This window comes from Euprymna scolopes, chromosome 33 (assembly GCF_053919585.1).
Source record: "Euprymna scolopes isolate OS-2025 chromosome 33, ASM5391958v1, whole genome shotgun sequence".
Classification (NCBI taxonomy): Eukaryota; Metazoa; Mollusca; class Cephalopoda; order Sepiida; family Sepiolidae; genus Euprymna; species Euprymna scolopes.
Genome location: NC_136514.1, coordinates 64769919 through 64791557, shown reverse-complemented (window position 1 = coordinate 64791557; position 21639 = coordinate 64769919). Strand labels below are relative to the sequence as shown.

General features: G+C 30.3%; 1 protein-coding gene across 6 annotated transcripts in view; it reads left to right on the top strand.

Annotated features, from left to right (window-relative positions):
• LOC145258276 (stress-activated protein kinase JNK-like) overlaps positions 1-21024 on the top strand; it is a 432258-nt gene extending 411234 nt beyond the window's left edge. For 3 of the 6 annotated variants that reach the window (XR_013864086.1, XR_013864087.1, XR_013864085.1), the window contains 3 exons: positions 1725-1799; positions 13864-13925; positions 19823-21024. Coding sequence is in view for 3 of the 6 variants with exons in the window: in XM_080116278.1 (XP_079972404.1) it covers positions 1725-1799; positions 19823-19896 (149 nt within the window). In the remaining 3 variants the exon portion in view is untranslated. The remainder of the gene's footprint in view (positions 1-1724; positions 1800-13863; positions 13926-19822) is intronic. The other 3 variants (XM_080116278.1, XM_080116279.1, XM_080116277.1) reach the window with 1 other exon arrangement.
• The last annotated feature ends 615 nt before the right edge of the window (positions 21025-21639 follow it).

The window sequence follows — 21639 nt, the reverse complement described above, 5'->3', positions numbered from 1 at the left end:
TAGAAAGAAAAAGAAATAAGGAAAAAAAATGCATCTTTTAGAAAGAAAAAGAAATAACCAAGAGAAAAAATGTATCTGTTAGAAAGAAAAAGAAATAATTAAGAAAAAAAATGTATCTGTTAGAAAGAAAAAGAAATAATTAAGAAAAAAAATGTATCTGTTAGAAAGAAAAAGAAATAAGCAAAAAAAAAAAATGTATCTGTTAGAAAGAAAAAGAAATAAGCAAGAAAAAAATGTATCTGTTAGAAAGAAAAAGAAATAAGCAAGGAAAAAATGTATCTGTTAGAAAGAAAAAGAAATAATTAAGAAAAAAAAATGTATCTGTTAGAAAGAAAAAGAAATAATTAAGGAAAAAAATGTATCTGTTAGAAAGAAAAAGAAATAATTAAGGAAAAAAATGTATCTGTTAGAAAGAAAAAGAAATAATTAAGAAAAAAAAATGTATCTGTTAGAAAGAAAAAGAAATAATTAAGGAAAAAAAATGTATCTGTTAGAAAGAAAAAGAAATAATTAAGAATAAAAATGTATCTGTTAGAAAGAAAAAGAAATAAGCAAGAATAAAAATGTATCTGTTAGAAAGAAAGAGAAATAAGGAAAAAAAATGTATCTGTTAGAAAGAAAAAGAAATAAGCAAGAAAAAAAATGTATCTGTTAGAAAGAAAAAGAAATAATTAAGAAAAAAAATGTATCTGTTAGAAAGAAAAAGAAATAATTAAGAAAAAAAATGTATCTGCTAGAAAGAAAAAGACCTCAAATGTTAGAAAAGGGAGTGGGGTTAGATAGGGAGTAATTTTTTGATGAACCAAAAATCTCCTACCTCTCCCACTCTACTCATCGTGAATAATGGGAGTTTGGCAAAAATGAAAATTTCCGCAAAAAGAGGGCAAAGAAAGACCAAATAAGGAAAAGATAAAGCGAGGATGAGAAATAAAATAGAGTTAAGACAGAAATCGGACTTAAAAAAAAAAAAAAAAAAAAAAAAAAGATGTAAGCAAAAATCCAACTTCTAGTGAAAAAAAAAAAAATTAAAAAACAAAATTCTGCTGGAGGTCTCACAACCCTGAATTTACATTTTGTTATGTTAAAGCTAATTTTTTTTTATACTAATGAGTCACCGCAGTGGTTGCTGGGCAGTCTTAAAGGTCATTTTGGTTTCATTGCATCTATTTTGTTGAATCTAGAGTGATTGAGCAGAGGCTTGATTTCCACAAATTGGGAAAAATCATGAACAGGATTCTAAACGGTTGTAAAACCTCTATTCCAACTATCATGAAAAAGTATTTACAGCGAAAACCCGTTTAGCATCAACCACTGTAAAGAATTTTCCCATCATCCTCGGTGTATGTAAAATGAAACAGAACTAACATGAACAAAGTTTCTTCCCAAGAACTTCTTATCTGTGGAATACAAAAATAATGAGACTGAGAATATAACAAAAATGTGCACTTTTTCAAAATATGTTGTGTTTCAAAAAAGTATTAACACTGAGGATGTATGAACAAAATTCAATGTATTAAACATTTTTTTTAATACAAAGTTCACAGAGTAGCATAATTGAGAAGAGCAGAGAATTAGCAAACACTATTGCAATTCATTTGGTTTTATTACTGGGCTATTTTTCCACTGATGCACTTGAATGAATGTTTTAATTTAGCCGTATGTGTTATGCACACGTTACGCTTATTTTATGTATGAATGTAAAACTTTATTTGCTTATTTTTCAGAACTTATATATGAGGAAGTGAAGAAATATGAAAATAAAGATAACCTAATGACAAATGCTATGCAAAATCTTTCAGGTAAGTAAAATTGTTTGCAGGAAAAATAGATTGTATATTTTTCAATCCCAGATCAAATATTTTGGTTTGGTTGATCAATTTTTAAAGTAATTTATTTCTGGTATTGTCATTGTTTTTATATCAGAATTAAAATAAATTTGTTATTAAGAGTGTGATTGATTTTTATTTGAATAAGATAAATCTTATTCAAATAAAAATCACTCATACTCTTGATAACAAATTTATTTTAATTCTGATATAAAAATAATAACAATTTATCTAATTAACATCAAATCAACTCTTCAAATTCTTCTGAACTTAGTATTTCATAATTTCAAAGACATTTTATTTCTACATTATGTTTGTAACAAAGAAAATATTAAATAAACTTTTATTCTGTTTCAGAATTTTTTAGATGAGGATTGATATTTTGGATTTAAATTATTCTCATCTTTTTTCATGTTTAAACCAATGTAATCTTTAATGACCCTCTTCAACTGCATCTTTTCAAACTTTAGAATCTAAATAAAGTATTCAGTTCCATTTAGATTCCCAAGTTTGAAAAGTTATACTTCAAAAAGTTCCAAAATTAACAGAAAAGATAAGAATAGTAGTCTGAATAATCTAAATATTCCAAACCTTTATTCATTCTACCAAATTATAATTGCAGGTTAACATTAAATTGTTTAATACTGTATTCACTCATAACTTTATTTTTTTATATACACTTCTAATATATCAAACAATTCTTGTTTCAAAATAATCTGTGCTTGCTGTTTTCAGGCAGCACTTTTTCAATTAGTTGTTGGCTATGTAACCTATTATAATAATGCCTGAAAAATCGTTGGGTTAGCAGTAAGTTTTCATGATTATTATTAATTCATGGTCACTTATGTGAAGTTGAAATTGTGTCTGCTTGCTTTGCCACGACAGAGGTGATTCAGTTGAAAAACCTAATAATCACCATCTTCATACAAAGTCATTATAAACAAGTATACTTTTAATTAAAAGACGAATACAGCTATTCTGTTAAAATTATGCAGATAAAAAAGAAACTAGTATTAGAGCTAAGATTTATAAAAAGATACAACTAATTTATTTTCTAACCATTGTTTTTTGTATAATAGGTAAAGTACACATTCCGACAAAAATACACGATATATGTGTGAAATTCAACTGTGACAGGTCCATTTTTAAGATGTATTCATTAGCAATGTAAAATTCTATTTCAAACTACAGCATGATAGACCGATGATCGACCTAGCTGACATAGCCTTAAAAAATTTTGATGTGGTTGAATTCATGATATAATAACAAAAGAAAACTGTAAAAACATTTTTGAAAACTAACAATGTTGAAATAAATGACCATATTCATGATTCATGACATTTTGAAGAAATTTCTTTGCCCAACTTTTTCATTTTCTGAAGTGAGTGAATGTCATATAATGAGGGAAAGTCATTCAATAAAAATGAATATGCTTGAGCTAAGTGGAATTAATGCTTTTTATTTTAATCTTCCCCAAGTTTGATGCTTACGTTCTTGATGTTAATTGCAAAACACATGATTAATTACTTGTAAGAAACCAGCTGCTTCGATACTTTACAATCTGCTTATATACAATCATATAGTACAATTATTGCATTCTTAAAATCCAATATATATATATATATATATATATATATATATATGATTCATTATTTGTTTTTGTTTTGATAATTAAATGAAGAACTTTGATTAACTTGCTAAGCTGCCAAATTCACTTGAGTTGAATTTTTTCCTCTTATTGGATAATATTAAAAGGTGACAAGGGAGAATCTTGTTAAAATGGCTAAATTGGTTGCCTCAAGTTTTAATAATTGGCTATTTGTGTTTTACAGTGTTAGTGTTTTATTTTGGTGTCAGTGTAGAGATAAATGTTACATAGACACTGATGATACTCAATTATTTTTGCAAATCTGAAAAACATAAAGGAAATCATTTTAATTTTGGATAAATAATTTGTTTAAAATTAAAAAATTGGAAAAGTGGTTTATGTAATTGGATTTTATCAAAGCTAAAGGTTAACCTTTCAACTGAATTATTGGGAAAAAAAAGAATCGAAAAAGTATTTGAAGTGAAAAATTTTCATATTAATTTTAATGAGGAATTGACATGACTAAGCAGGTAAACTTGGTCACTGCAGCAAAAAAATTATGGCTTAAAAACTTTTTAAATGAACAATCAAAACAAAAGTTAATTGAAATGTACATTCTCTCTCTCCACTTTAAGTGTAGTGATTTTTTTCTGCAAAATAAGAATCATAAAACAAGTGTAATTTTTTCTACCTTTAATTTATCTAAATATGCCTATTTTAGTACTTGCTTAAAGAGAATGACATTTTAAATCTGAAGGACAGAAGATTGATACATAGTTTTGTTTTCATGTTTTAAATTGAACAAAAAAACAAAACTGTACTTTAGATTTAAAATAAAAAGCATCATTGAGCTGCGTGAAAGTTTTTAATAAAATTAAATGGAGGAGTATGTTTTATTTCTTTTGTGTATGTGTGTGTGTGTGTGTGTGTGTGTGTGTGTGTATGATGATTAATATATTCCACAAAATTTCAGAAACTGAATATTAAAATTATTTCTTTGTAGTCACTTAAAAAGCATAATTGCAAATATTGGATTCGCAGTAAATTTGTATTACTTTTGTAAATAATTATTAAAGTATTTTCTTGTGTGATCAGGATCTGTTCCAAATCAGCTTTTTCCAAACTATTATCTATATGCAGAATGTATAAAACAAGCTTTCACAAAACTAAATGAAGATGACTTTCATTAATATCTCAAATTTGTTCAGTGATTCCTTTATGAGAGGCAAGATTATGTAAGTTTTTCAAACTGGATAGTGTGATCTGAAGATGCTATTACTTGAATGGTTAACTCAATCATCACAATAATGTCCACTGATTTGAAGATGCTATTACTTGAATGGTCAACTCAATCATCACAATAATGTCCACTGATCTGAAGATGCTATTACTTGAATGGTCAACTCAATCATCACAATAATGTCCACTGATTTGAAGATGCTATTACTTGAATGGTCAACTCAATCATCACAACAGTGTCCACTGATCTGAAGAAGCTATTACTTGAATGGTCAACTCAATCATCACAATAATGTCCACTGATCTGAAGAAGCTATTACTTGAATGGTCAACTCAATCATCACAATAATGTCCACTGATTTGAAGATGCTATTACTTGAATGGTCAACTCAATCATCACAATAATGTCCACTGATTTGAAGATGCTATTACTTGAATGGTCAACTCAATCATCACAATAATGTCCACTGATTTGAAGATGCTATTACTTGAATGGTCAACTCAATCATCACAATAATGTCCACTGATTTGAAGATGCTATTACTTGAATGGTCAACTCAATCATCACAACAGTGTCCACTGATCTGAAGAAGCTATTACTTGAATGGTCAACTCAATCATCACAATAATGTCCACTGATCTGAAGAAGCTATTACTTGAATGGTCAACTCAATCATCACAATAATGTCCACTGATTTGAAGTTGCTATTACTTGAATGGTCAACTCAATCATCACAATAATGTCCACTGATTTGAAGATGCTATTACTTGAATGGTCAACTCAATCATCACAATAATGTCCACTGATTTGAAGATGCTATTACTTGAATGGTCAACTCAATCATCACAACAGTGTCCACTGATCTGAAGAAGCTATTACTTGAATGGTCAACTCAATCATCACAATAATGTCCACTGATTTGAAGATGCTATTACTTGAATGGTCAACTCAATCATCACAATAATGTCCACTGATCTGAAGAAGCTATTACTTGAATGGTCAACTCAATCATCACAATAATGTCCACTGATCTGAAGAAGCTATTACTTGAATGGTCAACTCAATCATCACAACAGTGTCCACTGATCTGAAGAAGCTATTACTTGAATGGTCAACTCAATCATCACAATAATGTCCACTGATTTGAAGATGCTATTACTTGAATGGTCAACTCAATCATCACAACAGTGTCCACTGATCTGAAGAAGCTATTACTTGAATGGTCAACTCAATCATCACAATAATGTCCAGTGATCTGAAGAAGCTATTACTTGAATGGTCAACTCAATCATCACAATAATGTCCACTTATTTGAAGATGCTATTACTTGAATGGTCAACTCAATCATCACAATAATGTCCACTAATCTGAAGAAGCTATTACTTGAATGGTCAACTCAATCATCACAATAATGTCCACTGATTTGAAGATGCTATTACTTGAATGGTCAACTCAATCATCACAATAATGTCCACTGATTTGAAGATGCTATTACTTGAATGGTCAACTCAATCATCACAATAATCTCCACTGATCTGAAGATGCTATTACTTGAATGGTCAACTCAATCATCACAATAATGTCCACTGATCTGAAGATGCTATTACTTGAATGGTCAACTCAATCATCACAATAATGTCCACTGATTTGAAGAAGCTATTACTTGAATGGTCAACTCAATCATCACAATAATGTCCACTGATTTGAAGATGCTATTACTTGAATGGTCAACTCAATCATCACAATAATGTCCACTGATTTGAAGATGCTATTACTTGAATGGTCAACTCAATCATCACAATAATGTCCACTGATTTGAAGAAGCTATTACTTGAATGATCAACTCAATCATCACAATAATGTCCACTGATTTGAAGAAGCTATTACTTGAATGGTCAACTCAATCATCACAATAATGTCCACTGATTTTAAGATGCTATTACTTGAATGGTCAACTCAATCATCACAATAATGTCCACTGATTTGAAGAAGCTATTACTTGAATGGTCAACTCAATCATCACAATAATGTCCACTGATTTGAAGAAGCTATTACTTGAATGGTCAACTCAATCATCACAATAATGTCCACTGATTTGAAGAAGCTATTACTTGAATGGTCAACTCAATCATCACAATAATGTCCACTGATTTGAAGATGCTATTACTTGAATGGTCAACTCAATCATCACAATAATGTCCACTGATTTGAAGATGCTATTACTTGAATGGTCAACTCAATCATCACAATAATGTCCACTGATTTGAAGAAGCTATTACTTGAATGGTCAACTCAATCATCACAACAGTGTCCACTGATTTGAAGATGCTATTACTTGAATGGTCAACTCAATCATCACAATAATGTCCACTGATTTGAAGATGCTATTACTTGAATGGTCAACTCAATCATCACAATAATGTCCACTGATTTGAAGATGCTATTACTTGAATGGTCAACTCAATCATCACAATAATGTCCACTGATTTGAAGAAGCTATTACTTGAATGGTCAACTCAATCATCACAACAGTGTCCACTGATTTGAAGATGCTATTACTTGAATGGTCAACTCAATCATCACAATAATGTCCACTGATTTGAAGATGCTATTACTTGAATGGTCAACTCAATCATCACAATAATGTCCACTGATTTGAAGATGCTATTACTTGAATGGTCAACTCAATCATCACAATAATGTCCACTGATTTGAAGAAGCTATTACTTGAATGGTCAACTCAATCATCACAACAGTGTCCACTGATTTGAAGATGCTATTACTTGAATGGTCAACTCAATCATCACAATAATGTCCACTGATTTGAAGATGCTATTACTTGAATGGTCAACTCAATCATCACAATAATGTCCACTGATTTGAAGATGCTATTACTTGAATGGTCAACTCAATCATCACAATAATGTCCACTGATTTGAAGAAGCTATTACTTGAATGGTCAACTCAATCATCACAACAGTGTCCACTGATTTGAAGATGCTATTACTTGAATGGTCAACTCAATCATCACAATAATGTCCACTGATTTGAAGATGCTATTACTTGAATGGTCAACTCAATCATCACAATAATGTCCACTGATTTGAAGATGCTATTACTTGAATGGTCAACTCAATCATCACAATAATGTCCACTGATTTTAAGAAGCTATTACTTGAATGGTCAACTCAATCATCACAACAGTGTCCACTGATTTGAAGATGCTATTACTTGAATGGTCAACTCAATCATCACAATAATTTCCACTGATTTGAAGATGCTATTACTTGAATGGTCAACTCAATCATCACAATAATGTCCACTGATTTGAAGATGCTATTACTTGAATGGTCAACTCAATCATCACAATAATGTCCACTGATTTGAAGAAGCTATTACTTGAATGGTCAACTCAATCATCACAATAGTGTCCACTGATTTGAAGATGCTATTACTTGAATGGTCAACTCAATCATCACAATAATGTCCACTGATTTGAAGATGCTATTACTTTAATGGTCAACTCAATCATCACAATAATGTCCACTGATTTGAAGAAGCTATTACTTGAATGGTCAACTCAATCATCACAATAGTGTCCACTGATCTGAAGAGGCTATTACTTGAATGGTCAACTCAATCATCACAATAATGTCCACTGATTTGAAGATGCTATTACTTGAATGGTCAACTCAATCATCACAATAATGTCCACTGATTTGAAGATGCTATTACTTGAATAGTCAACTCAATCATCACAACAGTGTCCACTGATTTGAAGATGCTATTACTTGAATGGTCAACTCAATCATCACAATAGTGTCCACTGATTTGAAGATGCTATTACTTGAATGGTCAACTCAATCATCACAATAATGTCCACTGATTTGAAGAAGCTATTACTTGAATGGTCAACTCAATCATCACAATAGTGTCCACTGATTTGAAGATGCTATTACTTGAATGGTCAACTGAATCATCACACTAATGTCCACTGATTTGAAGATGCTATTACTTGAATGGTCAACTCAATCATCACAATAATGTCCACTGATTTGAAGATGCTATTACTTGAATGGTCAACTCAATCATCACAACAGTGTCCACTGATTTGAAGATGCTATTACTTGAATGGTCAACTCAATCATCACAATAGTGTCCACTGATTTGAAGATGCTATTACTTGAATGGTCAACTCAATCATCACAATAATGTCCACTGATTTGAAGAAGCTATTACTTGAATGGTCAACTCAATCATCACAATAATGTCCACTGATTTGAAGATGCTATTACTTGAATGGTCAACTCAATCATCACAATAATGTCCACTGATTTGAAGAAGCTATTACTTGAATGGTCAACTCAATCATCACAATAATGTCCACTGATCTGAAGAAGCTATTACTTGAATGGTCAACTCAATCATCACAATAGTGTCCACTGATCTGAAGAAGCTATTACTTGAATGGTCAACTCAATCATCACAATAATGTCCACTGATTTGAAGATGCTATTACTTGAATGGTCAACTCAATCATCACAATAATGTCCACTGATTTGAAGATGCTATTACTTGAATGGTCAACTCAATCATCACAACAGTGTCCACTGATTTGAAGATGCTATTACTTGAATGGTCAACTCAATCATCACAATAGTGTCCACTGATTTGAAGATGCTATTACTTGAATGGTCAACTCAATCATCAAAATAATGTCCACTGATTTGAAGAAGCTATTACTTGAATGGTCAACTCAATCATCACAATAGTGTCCACTGGTTTGAAGATGCTATTACTTGAATGGTCAACTCAATCATCACAATAATGTCCACTGATTTGAAGATGCTATTACTTGAATGGTCAACTCAATCATCACAATAATGTCCACTGATTTGAAGATGCTATTACTTGAATGGTCAACTCAATCATCACAACAGTGTCCACTGATTTGAAGATGCTATTACTTGAATGGTCAACTCAATCATCACAATAGTGTCCACTGATTTGAAGATGCTATTACTTGAATGGTCAACTCAATCATCACAATAATGTCCACTGATTTGAAGAAGCTATTACTTGAATGGTCAACTCAATCATCACAATAGTGTCCACTGATTTGAAGATGCTATTACTTGAATGGTCAACTCAATCATCACAATAATGTCCACTGATTTGAAGATGCTATTACTTGAATGGTCAACTCAATCATCACAATAATGTCCACTGATTTGAAGATGCTATTACTTGAATGGTCAACTCAATCATCACAACAGTGTCCACTGATTTGAAGATGCTATTACTTGAATGGTCAACTCAATCATCACAATAGTGTCCACTGATTTGAAGAAGCTATTACTTGAATGGTCAACTCAATCATCACAATAATGTCCACTGATTTGAAGAAGCTATTACTTGAATGGTCAACTCAATCATCACAATAACGTCCACTGATTTGAAGATGCTATTACTTGAATGGTCAACTCAATCATCACAACAGTGTCCACTGATCTGAAAAAAGAACCACAGCAAATTAAATTTGCAATAAAAATTGAATCTTACCTGACATAAAAGTTTGAGCAGGTATCTGACTGATTGATCCTTTTATTTTGTTTTGTGAATTTTGAATAGTATCAGGCAAAAACTATCAGTATCTTCTGCAAAGATTTTGTTATCACAGCTAGATTGTGAAACAATAATTGTTTTGTTGTTTAAACACTTTTTTTAAACATGCCATGTCTACTGGTTGAGATTAAAGCATATTTATTGTAGGAGAAATTATTCACAATTAAAATTAGTTATTTATTAGTTCAAATAAAAATTAACTTTCTGCAAAGCTGAGGATGTAGGGAGTATAGGCTGGGATGAAAGTGTAGTATCTGTTCTGTCCTCAGTCTTAATAGAAGTCCTTTGTGATTATGACAATGTATGTATTTGTCTTAATTCAAAGAACCCTTTATTTGTTTCAAATAATAAGTCAACATTAAAGTATCTGACGTGTTTGTAAAAAAAATGTAAATGCATTTGTTTCAGAACTTTGCAAATTTTCTTAATTATAAGTAAGCAATGTAGTAAAAGTAATGGAATAATGGAGCAGCAGCTATTTCAGTGAAGAATAATCAGATTAAGTATTTTTTTTAAAACTGAAATGAAATGCAATTTGTTATTATAAAGAACAAGGTAAAGGGAGGAAAAAGACAAGTTGGCTTTGCAGAATCAAATAGATTTGTCAGATCCAATGCTATCACTGTCTAACTTCAAGAAATAGACTGATTTAATTTTATATATATCAGATAATATTAATACATAATGGAAGTAATATATCTTAAAGTTAAGTTGTTTTCGGTATGTGTTAATCTGTGTGGAACATTATATATTTCTCTGAATTTTTTTTTTACTCTGTTCTGTAACTCAATTGGAAGTGTCACTAACTTGGAATAAACCTTTCTTTTACAATATGCATCAGTTTGCAAATGACGTGACTCATCAGAAAATGTTTCATATTTTGCTTGTAAGTTCACATGAAGACAAAATATTTAAGCTTTCATCTTCATTTCAATATGTTGATATGTTAAAAAATGAAAAAATATAATTTGATGAAAATAACTTATATCTCAAAGAGCACCTCTTCACTCTTTTCGCTCTAATACATTCATTTGATGTTAGTCTTATAAGCATTATTTGAAAGAAGTGTTTATTGTAGCTTTATCAGTGGTAAAATTTTCTTAGATAAAAAGAGTATCACTGATATCATCATTATCATCATTATGCTTTTGTTAAAATTACACTTTACTGTTCGAAATCTTTTTAACATTTTGTTCAATTATCCTGCTGGCCAAAGGATGTATGTGTTTTCTTTATCTGCTCTCCATACACTTTTCTATTTCTTTGAGTTTTTCCAATGAATCCTCAACAATACATTTTTGCTTTTTTTAAAAAATGTCAATATCCATAAACATTCAATATGCCAACATTAAAATCTTTGCCGTTTATTAATGTCAGTTAACTTTTGCTCAAGAGACATAAGTCGTTGAATATGCTGGTCTCACAACAGTGGATCAATCATATAACAGATATATTTTTAAAAATAACTGAAATAATTTGTGCTTGAAATTTGTAATTCATAAAGAAAGTAAAATAATAAAACCTAAAACAACTCAAAAGAAGTTTTCTAAATTATTTTACATTAACAATAGACACTATGAAAATATTAACCTTTCTAAATATTTGTATAATAAAAATTCACATGACAGATAAGTAAAAAATGCAATAAAACTAAAAGAAAATTTAAATAGTTTATTTCTTATTAATTATACAGTAAACTCAATTTGTGTGCAAGAAGTGTAAGACAATGGATGAGTATTCAGATATGGAGAAAGTATTTTAGGATGGCAAAACTATTGAAATTGTCAAGAAGTTTTGTTACCTGGTGGTACCATTGGATCACGGTGAGAAGCTAATGCAAGAGTTCATAGTGGATGAAACTTCTGTCATTACTAACTAGCAGCATTTTACTACTCTCAACCTAAGGAAAAGTGTAGGAAGCATACATACACAGTGTAATGATGTATGGAAGTGAAACCTGGCCAATGAATGAGGACATACGTTGCATGTAGGAAAATGATATGGGAATAATATGACGGATGTGTAATATGAGTCTTAAAGATATGACTAGATCTGATGATCTCAGAGAAAGATTCGATCTTGAGATGTGTGCAGAACAAAAGACTTCATTGGAATAATCATGTTGAAAGAATAGATAAGAGTTTTTGAGTTAGTAAATATTGAAAATTTGAGATAGCAATTCAGAGGCAAGCCCAAGAAAACAGGAGAAAAATGATAAGAATGAACTTAAGAGAAAGCTGTTTAAATAAAGACCTGGCCAGAGATAGATTAGTTTAGAAATCATTTTCTACAACCCATAGCAACATGTAAATCTAATAATATAAATTGTAACATGCAACCAATTTTAATATATTTTTCATTAAATATTTATCACTTTGTTTTCAATTAATAAATGAAAGTATATTAATATTGTGAAATTGAATAATAATGAGTTAAAAAGATCAAGCTAAAAATGTGCCTTTGGTCTGTCACACATGTTCGAATAAATTTTTTTTTAGATGTGTCTATAACACTCTATTCATTACTTAAGTTTGAAATTGCCTTTTCATCTTTTCAATACTCATTTTTTCAGTTTCTCTTACATTGATTTTCCCACATTCATAAAACGGCAATGAAATAATTTGTTTAATTTCATTGTCTTATATATTTTTTATAACATTCAATCAATGTACTCTGCATTGTTATGAGAAAAGTTATAGATTATACAGTCAGAATATTATAGACACACAAAAAGAACACTAAATAAAAGGAAACCAACCACATACAATGATTAAAATATTTTTTATATCATGTCAATGGCAATCATATCTGAACAAATTTAAAAATTTCAAATTTAGTCAAGAGTATTTTTATGTGGCAAAATGAATTCTCGATTATTTCAATTTCGTAATTTCCTAATATTTTTTTATCTTTATGCTTTGATTTTTGGTTCAGTTCAATATTTCTTATTTCTCTGCATTTTTTTATATAAAAGTTATTTATGCTCACTGTTGAATCATGACTCAAGCATAACTTATAATGATGTGAAAATGAAGAATACAGAAAGATGAGGATATTCTGGTGCATTTGGTAAAATGAATAATTTCTTGCCTCTGTTCAAATAATGCTACAAAAACATTAATTTAGTTCTTTGATTTTCTTGTAACATACATCCATACATGTGTCGACTGATAGGTCTTATTTTAAGAAAAACAATCTTCTCATCTGGTTTCAATGTTTCTTCCTTGAAACTGAATTGAGCCATGAACATCAGAATGAGATTCAACTGTAAAGTTGAATCTCATTCTGATGTTCATGGCTCAATTCAGTTTCAAGGAAGAAACATTGAAACATTTACAAATCTTGATTATTTAAGGATTGTCATCTGGATTCATTCAACAACTTCATTCCCCACCCACCTACCACTACCACTACCACCACCATGACCCTACCCAGAAGTTGGCTATTTATTTTTTCTGTCTCTTATTTTTCATTGAAGGTCATTTTTTTCTGTTTCTTCTTCATCTGCCACACATTTTTTACTTAAATCACAAATGAGTGTGAGGTATTTTTTAAGAAGGGTCCTTATCTTATCATTTCTCCAGTGTAGTTTGGGAAGAACCTGCAACTGCCACAGCATGACGACAGGGAAGCAGAGGTCATAAGGGTGAGTTTCTTTTTGTTTCCCTTAATTTTTCCTCTTCTCCCTGTGGGGGGTGGGGGTCTCCAATCTATTATAAACACATTTTCTTTTTCAATTCACAACTTCAATTTGATTTTCATTGTTACTATTTCAGTAAGTGTAGCTTAAAGCCTTTCTCTAGTCTTTCTAGTTGTCTAAAAAGTACTTGAGGACTTTCATCATCAAAAATGACAATAAAAATGAGAAAGACATCAACCAGATTATAAATAATATAACGATTCCTTATATCTTTTTATATAAGGGTCATATCCATCTTTAGATGAAATATTGTTGCCACATTTGGGGAGGTACTGCTCAGAGCTTCCCTGTCTTGACAGTACAATATCTAGTGGGAGGTGATCCTACAACCCTTTTCTCACCAAAGAAATGTTGCTAGTCTCTCTCTACTCTATTGTTGGTTTCATGGAAGATGTTCGACTGATCTTCAATCTCTGGTTCCTCATTCATAGCAAGAACTCATTTTGATACCACAACAGAAAGTGACTTTCCTTTCTCCCTCCAAGTACATAGTGTCAGGAGGAGTTTTCATGGACAAAGTTTCTTAAGGGTTCCTCACCTGTTTATTACAACTTGATCATCTTCAACAAATTCTTGTCATAAATCACCTCATATGTAATCAAATGCAGTTCATACTTTTGATCAATGTTTCTCATATTTCTCATCTCTGCTGACAATTATTCCACTTTATTAAATCTTATCCTCAAATGCCTCTTGCCCTTGATAAATGGTGACCCAATAATAAAAAAAAACCAGAAAGACAATTTTCCTTTGAAAATAAATTTAATTTTCTCCTCACCATGTGTTTTCTTTACTAGAGTGGCATAAAATGGTATTTTTTTTATGATTGCACAATTTAATGAATACTAAACATATTACATTACTAGGTCATGCACTAAGTGTTTATTGTAATTAGCTACTATCAATATATTCTCCTATATAAAATTAAATTGTTGGATTTTTCAAGTTTAATCTAAATAGCGATGCTTCTCACAAATCAATATCTGATTCTGCCTAGACAATTTTTATTTTTGTTTTATCATGTTCTTTTCAATAAAAATGTAGTTTGCTTGAGTTTCCTTTTAAAAAATACTTGTTTTAGCCTGAAATAAGGCGACATTTTTTTTTTTTTTCAATTATGACCTAAAAAAGTAAGAACCAGCTTATGTTAATAAATTTTAAAATATTGTTGCTCTATTTTAGCACTTTAGATAAGAACTTTTTTCAATGAATAATAGCCTGCTTATTTGTTCCAATTATCTGATTAAAACAACAGTAAGTAAAATAACTCTTATAATTTAAGGGAGATAGTTTCTACTTTATCTTGAAAACTAAAATAGAAGTTATCTCATTTACACGAGCATTTGTTTATTCAATTTATATATTAATAACATCATGTGGGACTTACACCTTATTATTAAAAACCAAAATGAGATTACTGAATCCCAAGCAACATCAGGTAGTGTAATATCTAAAAATAATCTTATCACATGTTCAAAGTATTATTATTATTATGTAAGAAAAATTTTTACTGTATTTTTAAGAATATAAACGGCTTTGGAAAATGGAGTGCTTCAGCTATTAGCTAAATTTAAAATTGTGTCATAATTTTGTTGTCTGTAAGTACTCCTTATTACTTTGTTTTAACATGATTCCTTCCTTTGTTATTCTACTTCATCTCTATCTCCCTCTGAGGTCTACAGATCTAAGCCTGTCTTTAAGACTTACATTACACATCTATTATATTATTCTCATATCATTTCTCACCGTGCAACACATATCTTCAACCCTCACTGTTCAGGTTTCACTTTGTGTACACATGCTCTTGGTCAACAATGGTTATGATAAAATAATTTATGTTGCAGAATGTGTGTGTATATTGTATGTGTGTTGTGATATCACAGGTAAATGACTGATCTAAGACTGCAGATTTGGAATCAACACCTTCAATCTGATGTATTTATCGATGTCAGAAAATCCCAAACGTTTTTAAAACTCAATATTGAAAATTAAAATTATGTAAAGATAACATCAGAAAAACTATTCTGACATTGTCAGCATTCCTTTTTAAAACAACTGAACAACTTTTCGCTTTAGATCATCATATTTTACCTATTGTTTGATTTGAAGAGAAAATATCCTTTTTTATTAAAAGTAGATAAAACATATTTAATGTTTGCTGATATATATTTACGAATATTTAAGAATAGTTTATTTTATATTTGTTTTTTTGTTTTTTATAGATAATCCAACTATTTTAAGTATATGAAGAAGGCAAAATAATCCCTATGCCAAGCTCTGCTATGTAATTAAAAACTGTTTTAGTAGTTGGTGGGCTTGTTGCATTTGCCTTCAGTTCCAATATTTTATGCCATTGTGCTAGATAATTGTTTTGTTTTTGCTTTTTAAAAAAAATTAATGAAAAATATTTAATAGATATTCTTAGCTTCTAATCTTAAACTATTAAATTCAAGAAATGTTCAGAAACCTGATGGTTACTTCAGCTAGAATATGTGTGTATGTGCAGTAAAAACAACATTTAAAAGGCGATTTGGTATGTCATTGAAATATTGACAATTCATCGACATGAAACCTTTGGTATGACAAAACAGTGGTCTGTGAATGATCTATATATATATATATATATATATATATATATATATATATATATATATATATATATATATATATATATATTGTTACAGGAGCTCATGGTGAGGTTATATTGCAGAAATGACCAAACTCCACCCTCCCTTTTATATTTACCAGATAAATATCCCTCTCCTTTGAATGCCCACACTTTAGAACTGGAACGGATGTGAGACAAGACAGACAGGCAGCCCCATCCATTCCCCTGTCATGTTCTGTATATTTTTTCTCTAATAATCTAGCCTCCCAAAAAATTGTCTATTTAATATTTTGGATGCCAAAATATTAAACGGACAATTTTATTAATTTTAACCATTTGACATTTAAGTTTTTTTAAGTTTGCATGAGTCTTGTAATATAAGTGTATGTTTGCAAGATGAGAAAGATCGGCTGAAAAGAGCTTGATATAAGGACCTAGAAAGGTTCCCTATTATCAGGTTTGAAACCAACAGTGCATCTTACCTAAACTTCTGGGAAAAAAAAATATATATATCTATAATATAAAGCTGAATGTGTGTGTGTGTGTGTGTGTCTGGTCACGAATAGGCTCCTATATGGTTGACTATTTTAAAAAACTGATTACATATAATGATAGAAAATGTATCGAGACACAGGAATGGGTATGTTTGATCTGGCAGAACGGTGGTTCATAAAAATTGTGGGATCTGCGTTCGTGCCTGGTCCACAAAGTATGGAAATAAAAAATTAAAAAATTAAAAAAAAAAACGTTTACAAGTATTTTTGCTATAGATGTACATAATAATACTTTGATAAGTATGTTTTAACTTAAATAGGGATGGTATAATAAAATTGTGGGGTCTGCATTCGCACCTGGCCTCAATAGAATGGAAATAGGCACAAACTTTAATAAAAACTTTTCATATCTATCTGCGTAAGTATACTTTAATAATTATGTTTTAGTTTGAAGAAATATGGTATAATAAAATTATGGGGTGTTCGTTCGCGCCTGACCTCCATAGAATGGAAATATGTCACAAAGTTTAACAAGTGTTTCAGTGTGAACAGGTATGGTATAATAAATTATGGGGTTTATCTATTTTATTTTTACTTTCATCATATTTTGCTTTGGTTTTGATACCCTCAAATTTGAAGCTATCTCTTTACAACCCTTCCTTTTCATAACCTATCATACTTTCATAAATCAGAGTCCATTTCCTGTAGGCTGTTTTTGGACCCAGTCAACGACGGGTACTTTTGCTAGTATATTATATATATATATATATATATATATATGATACTGATAGCTTTTTAACTTTAGTTCTGGGATTCAATTTTAAATGGGTTCTTGTTATAATTCAAAATAGGAATCCATTTATGTTATGATTCCTGGAATAGACTGGTCTGATCTGTAAAAATTTCTACTAAATTGTTTTCTCCCTTTCTTCTCTAAACTCATCATTTTTGTGGAGCTTGTATATCCGCAAAAAATCGCTCTCTTTATCTTTTGTCTGATAGTTTGATTAAATAAATATAATATTTACTTATAAATAAATGAATAAATCCAACTGTTTTTTTGTAAATTAACCTCTGAAAATCTTAAATTCAAAAGAAATAGATGTAAAATATTTAGGATATTCTTAACTTTTAATCTTAATTATTAGAGTAAAAAAAAGTTGAGAAACCTGATATAAATGGGTATTTCAGCTACAATATATATCTATGTGTGTGTGTGTGTGTGTGTGTGTGTGCGTGTGTGTGTGTACCGTAAAAAAAGCAACATTTTGAATGCAATTTTATGCATTATGAATAAGCGCTGACAACCACAAATTGTGACTGTGATAACACATTTAAATGTAGTAACTTATTTTAATATGCATTGCTGATAACATGACAAAACAAAGCAATGTACATAAATATTAATATAAAGATGTTCATATATAGAGAGATGAATTCACATCAAGAAATTATAATTTTATCATAAATGAATACATTAACTCACTGCACTCAAATAAATTATGATGGTTGAAGTCAGTACAATGCAAAATTATAGATATTAACTGATAAACTAAAGAGACAAGAAAGGCTGTTGCATCACATAGAGATAATAATGTAAGTTGCTTTTTTTAGAAACTCTAAATCAATGTTAGTGATTATTTAACAATTCCTTAGGCATACCTATTGCTCTATAAAACCTATTTATATCTCCTAAACATATTGTACCCAACTCATATGATTTGTTTGTTTTTAGAAAGTGTTGAAATATATTTCACCAATTTATATCACAAATTGTTTCATTACAAAAAATAATTATCTTTGAAGTTTGAAATACTTGATAAAGAAATAAAACTTTTTTTTTTTTCAAATATCTATTTTCATTTTGTACAAAATCAACCAAAAGCTTTATTCAAATAAAAATCACAGGGGCAAACAACCCATGTTTTTTTTTTCTTTTCTTTTATACGCATCTATACATTTCTACAAGAATCTTTAGCTGTTGGTCTGTCACGCTATAGTTTGAAATGCATTTCGATTAGAAGCACCGTCTATCCATTAACATTAAGTTTGAAATAATATTTTCATTGAATGAACTCATCTTAAAAATGTTTCTCCTTGTTATTATTTGTACATACACATTTGTACATAGACATTGCAAATTCATTTAATTTGTTGGATAGTACTTGCGTGATGATATCTATAAAATTTATGTCTTTTTAAACTTTTTGCTTCCTTTCAATTGAATATGAGATGCTATTGTTATGATGCATTTCACGTTGAAAACCAAATGAATGCTGCAATTCTTTCAACTCTTTATCTGAACTCATAAGAAGTGGAAACAAATGCTAGATTCTTTCTTAAAAAATAAAAATTGAGTCATTGCTAGTGTATTTCAAAACAGATTTGCAAGTACTAGTACATTCACATCACATCGATTCGTATCAGCCATTATATGTTCACATGCTGAAACTTTCTTAAGAAGAGTTTCAGAAATGAAACTTTCATGAGAAGAGTTTCAGAAATGTTGAATGTTGTTCACCTTGGTTGGACAGCACATTTTGAATGATGATAACTATGCAATTCTGAACAAGATCACATAAAATGTAGTTTTACTTCCAAACGCTGATATTAAATGTTAATAGTATTACAAATTTCTTTTTTTTTATGTTTGCATGATGAAAAACAATGGTCACTATTTTTAAGAATTTATCACAAATAAATCAAATACAATTTTTTTTCCTTTGTTTAAATATTTTCAGATGGAGCAATGAATGACACTGCCCCTAAGGAAGGTGTTGCAACAGGCTCTCCTGGTCAGAACAGGCATCGGTGACTGCTGTGTATATACAAACTGTAAAAATATATATACGACAGGCATAATTTATTTGGGCTGATGAGCTGTTGCCTCCACCACCACCATCACCACCACCACCACAAACTACTATTACAACTACTACAACTACTACTACTACTACTACTCTTACCACCTGTGTTGCACACTAAGTTAGAGGCCGCTGCCATCACTTTTTTTTCTTCTCAGACTGGCCCCGTCCTGTCAAATGCCGCCACCAAAAAAAAAAAAAAAACAAAAAAAAAAAAAACAAATATTACTGTTTTTAAACTTTTTACTACTTTTTACAGATGGGGGTGTCGGTGGATGTGAGGCTTGAGGTCTACTATTACTACTACTACTACTCTTCTTCTTCCTCCTCCTACTCCTACTACTACTACTACTACTATTAATCCTCTATGTACTACATGTACAACTCCTGCGCCTACCACCAGAAACACAATTCCACTGCATCTTTGGGTTACTTATTGTTGTTTGTTATTGTTGTGCTGTAGTCTTTAGCTCTCTCTCTCTCTCTCACCTTTCTCTCTCATTCTTCTACATTCAATTCTATCATTTTGGGTTCCTATAAATTAATGGGGCTTAGGTATTTCAGTTCATTTTTGTTTTATATATATGGCGCACACGCACACACACACACACACACACACACACATACTGTAAACATAAAAAAAAAAAAGAAAAACATTTCTTTTATGTCGTCAAACTAATTAATCAAATAATTAAGAACTTTTTCCGTTAACCTCATCTTTTAAAGCTGGCAGTAAAATAGCAAAAGCAAACCAATGCGCAGGAGACGGTGACTTTATCAACTGGTGGCTCAATTGTTGTTTGGGAGGGGGGGTATTTTGGTTTGCTTTTTTTCATTTTTTAACTAGTCATAGAAAAATCATGTTGAAAAATGAAAATGACACAGTTGTCTAACTCCTGTGTAGTATTGTATGTACAAACACCATTTTTTTTTCTTCCCCTTTGTCTTTCCATAATCATTTAAAACAAAAATTCCATTTTATTTGATGGAGTACTTCACTACAATTTAATTTTTTTATTCTCATCTGAACATGTATCTAAAATGTAAATGAATTTCAAATAAATCAGCTGTTATTCTTACTAGTATTACTATTATTACTCTACCAACAAACATGTAAACTAATCCAATGTATCTCAAGTTGACCAAACTTGAATTTGCTTGTGGCTTTCAAAACCCTGGCTTTATATCAACCATTCTGTTTAGTTTGACTTTCTAGAAGAGATTTGTGTTCTTTGATGTCAACAAAATCATGGTTCACCAATTGGCAATTTTGTTTCATCAATTTTTTTTTTTTTTAGTTAATTAAGATAATTTCATCAGCAAATCCATCAGCATTCGTTTCTGGCCGCCTCAGCCACCACAAATTTACCATTTCTTTTTTTGTTAATCAATGTGATTATTTAACAATTCCTTACTCATATCTACTGCTCTGTAAAACCTATTTCTCAACTTCTTTCTTCTGACTGCACACACACAAGTCTACAAAAATAGAAAGACTAAGTAGAAATATGTTTTTAAAAAGTCTCTATGCTGTTTTCATAATAATGCTTAACATGAATAAGTAAACTCAAAATTGGAACAGACTGAAATTAATTTAAAACAGAATGCTTTTAACAATTCAGATTAACTAGAAAAAGAATTACATATTTAAGAAGATTTTCAAGTGATAATACAAGGTGATGCCATGCTACATA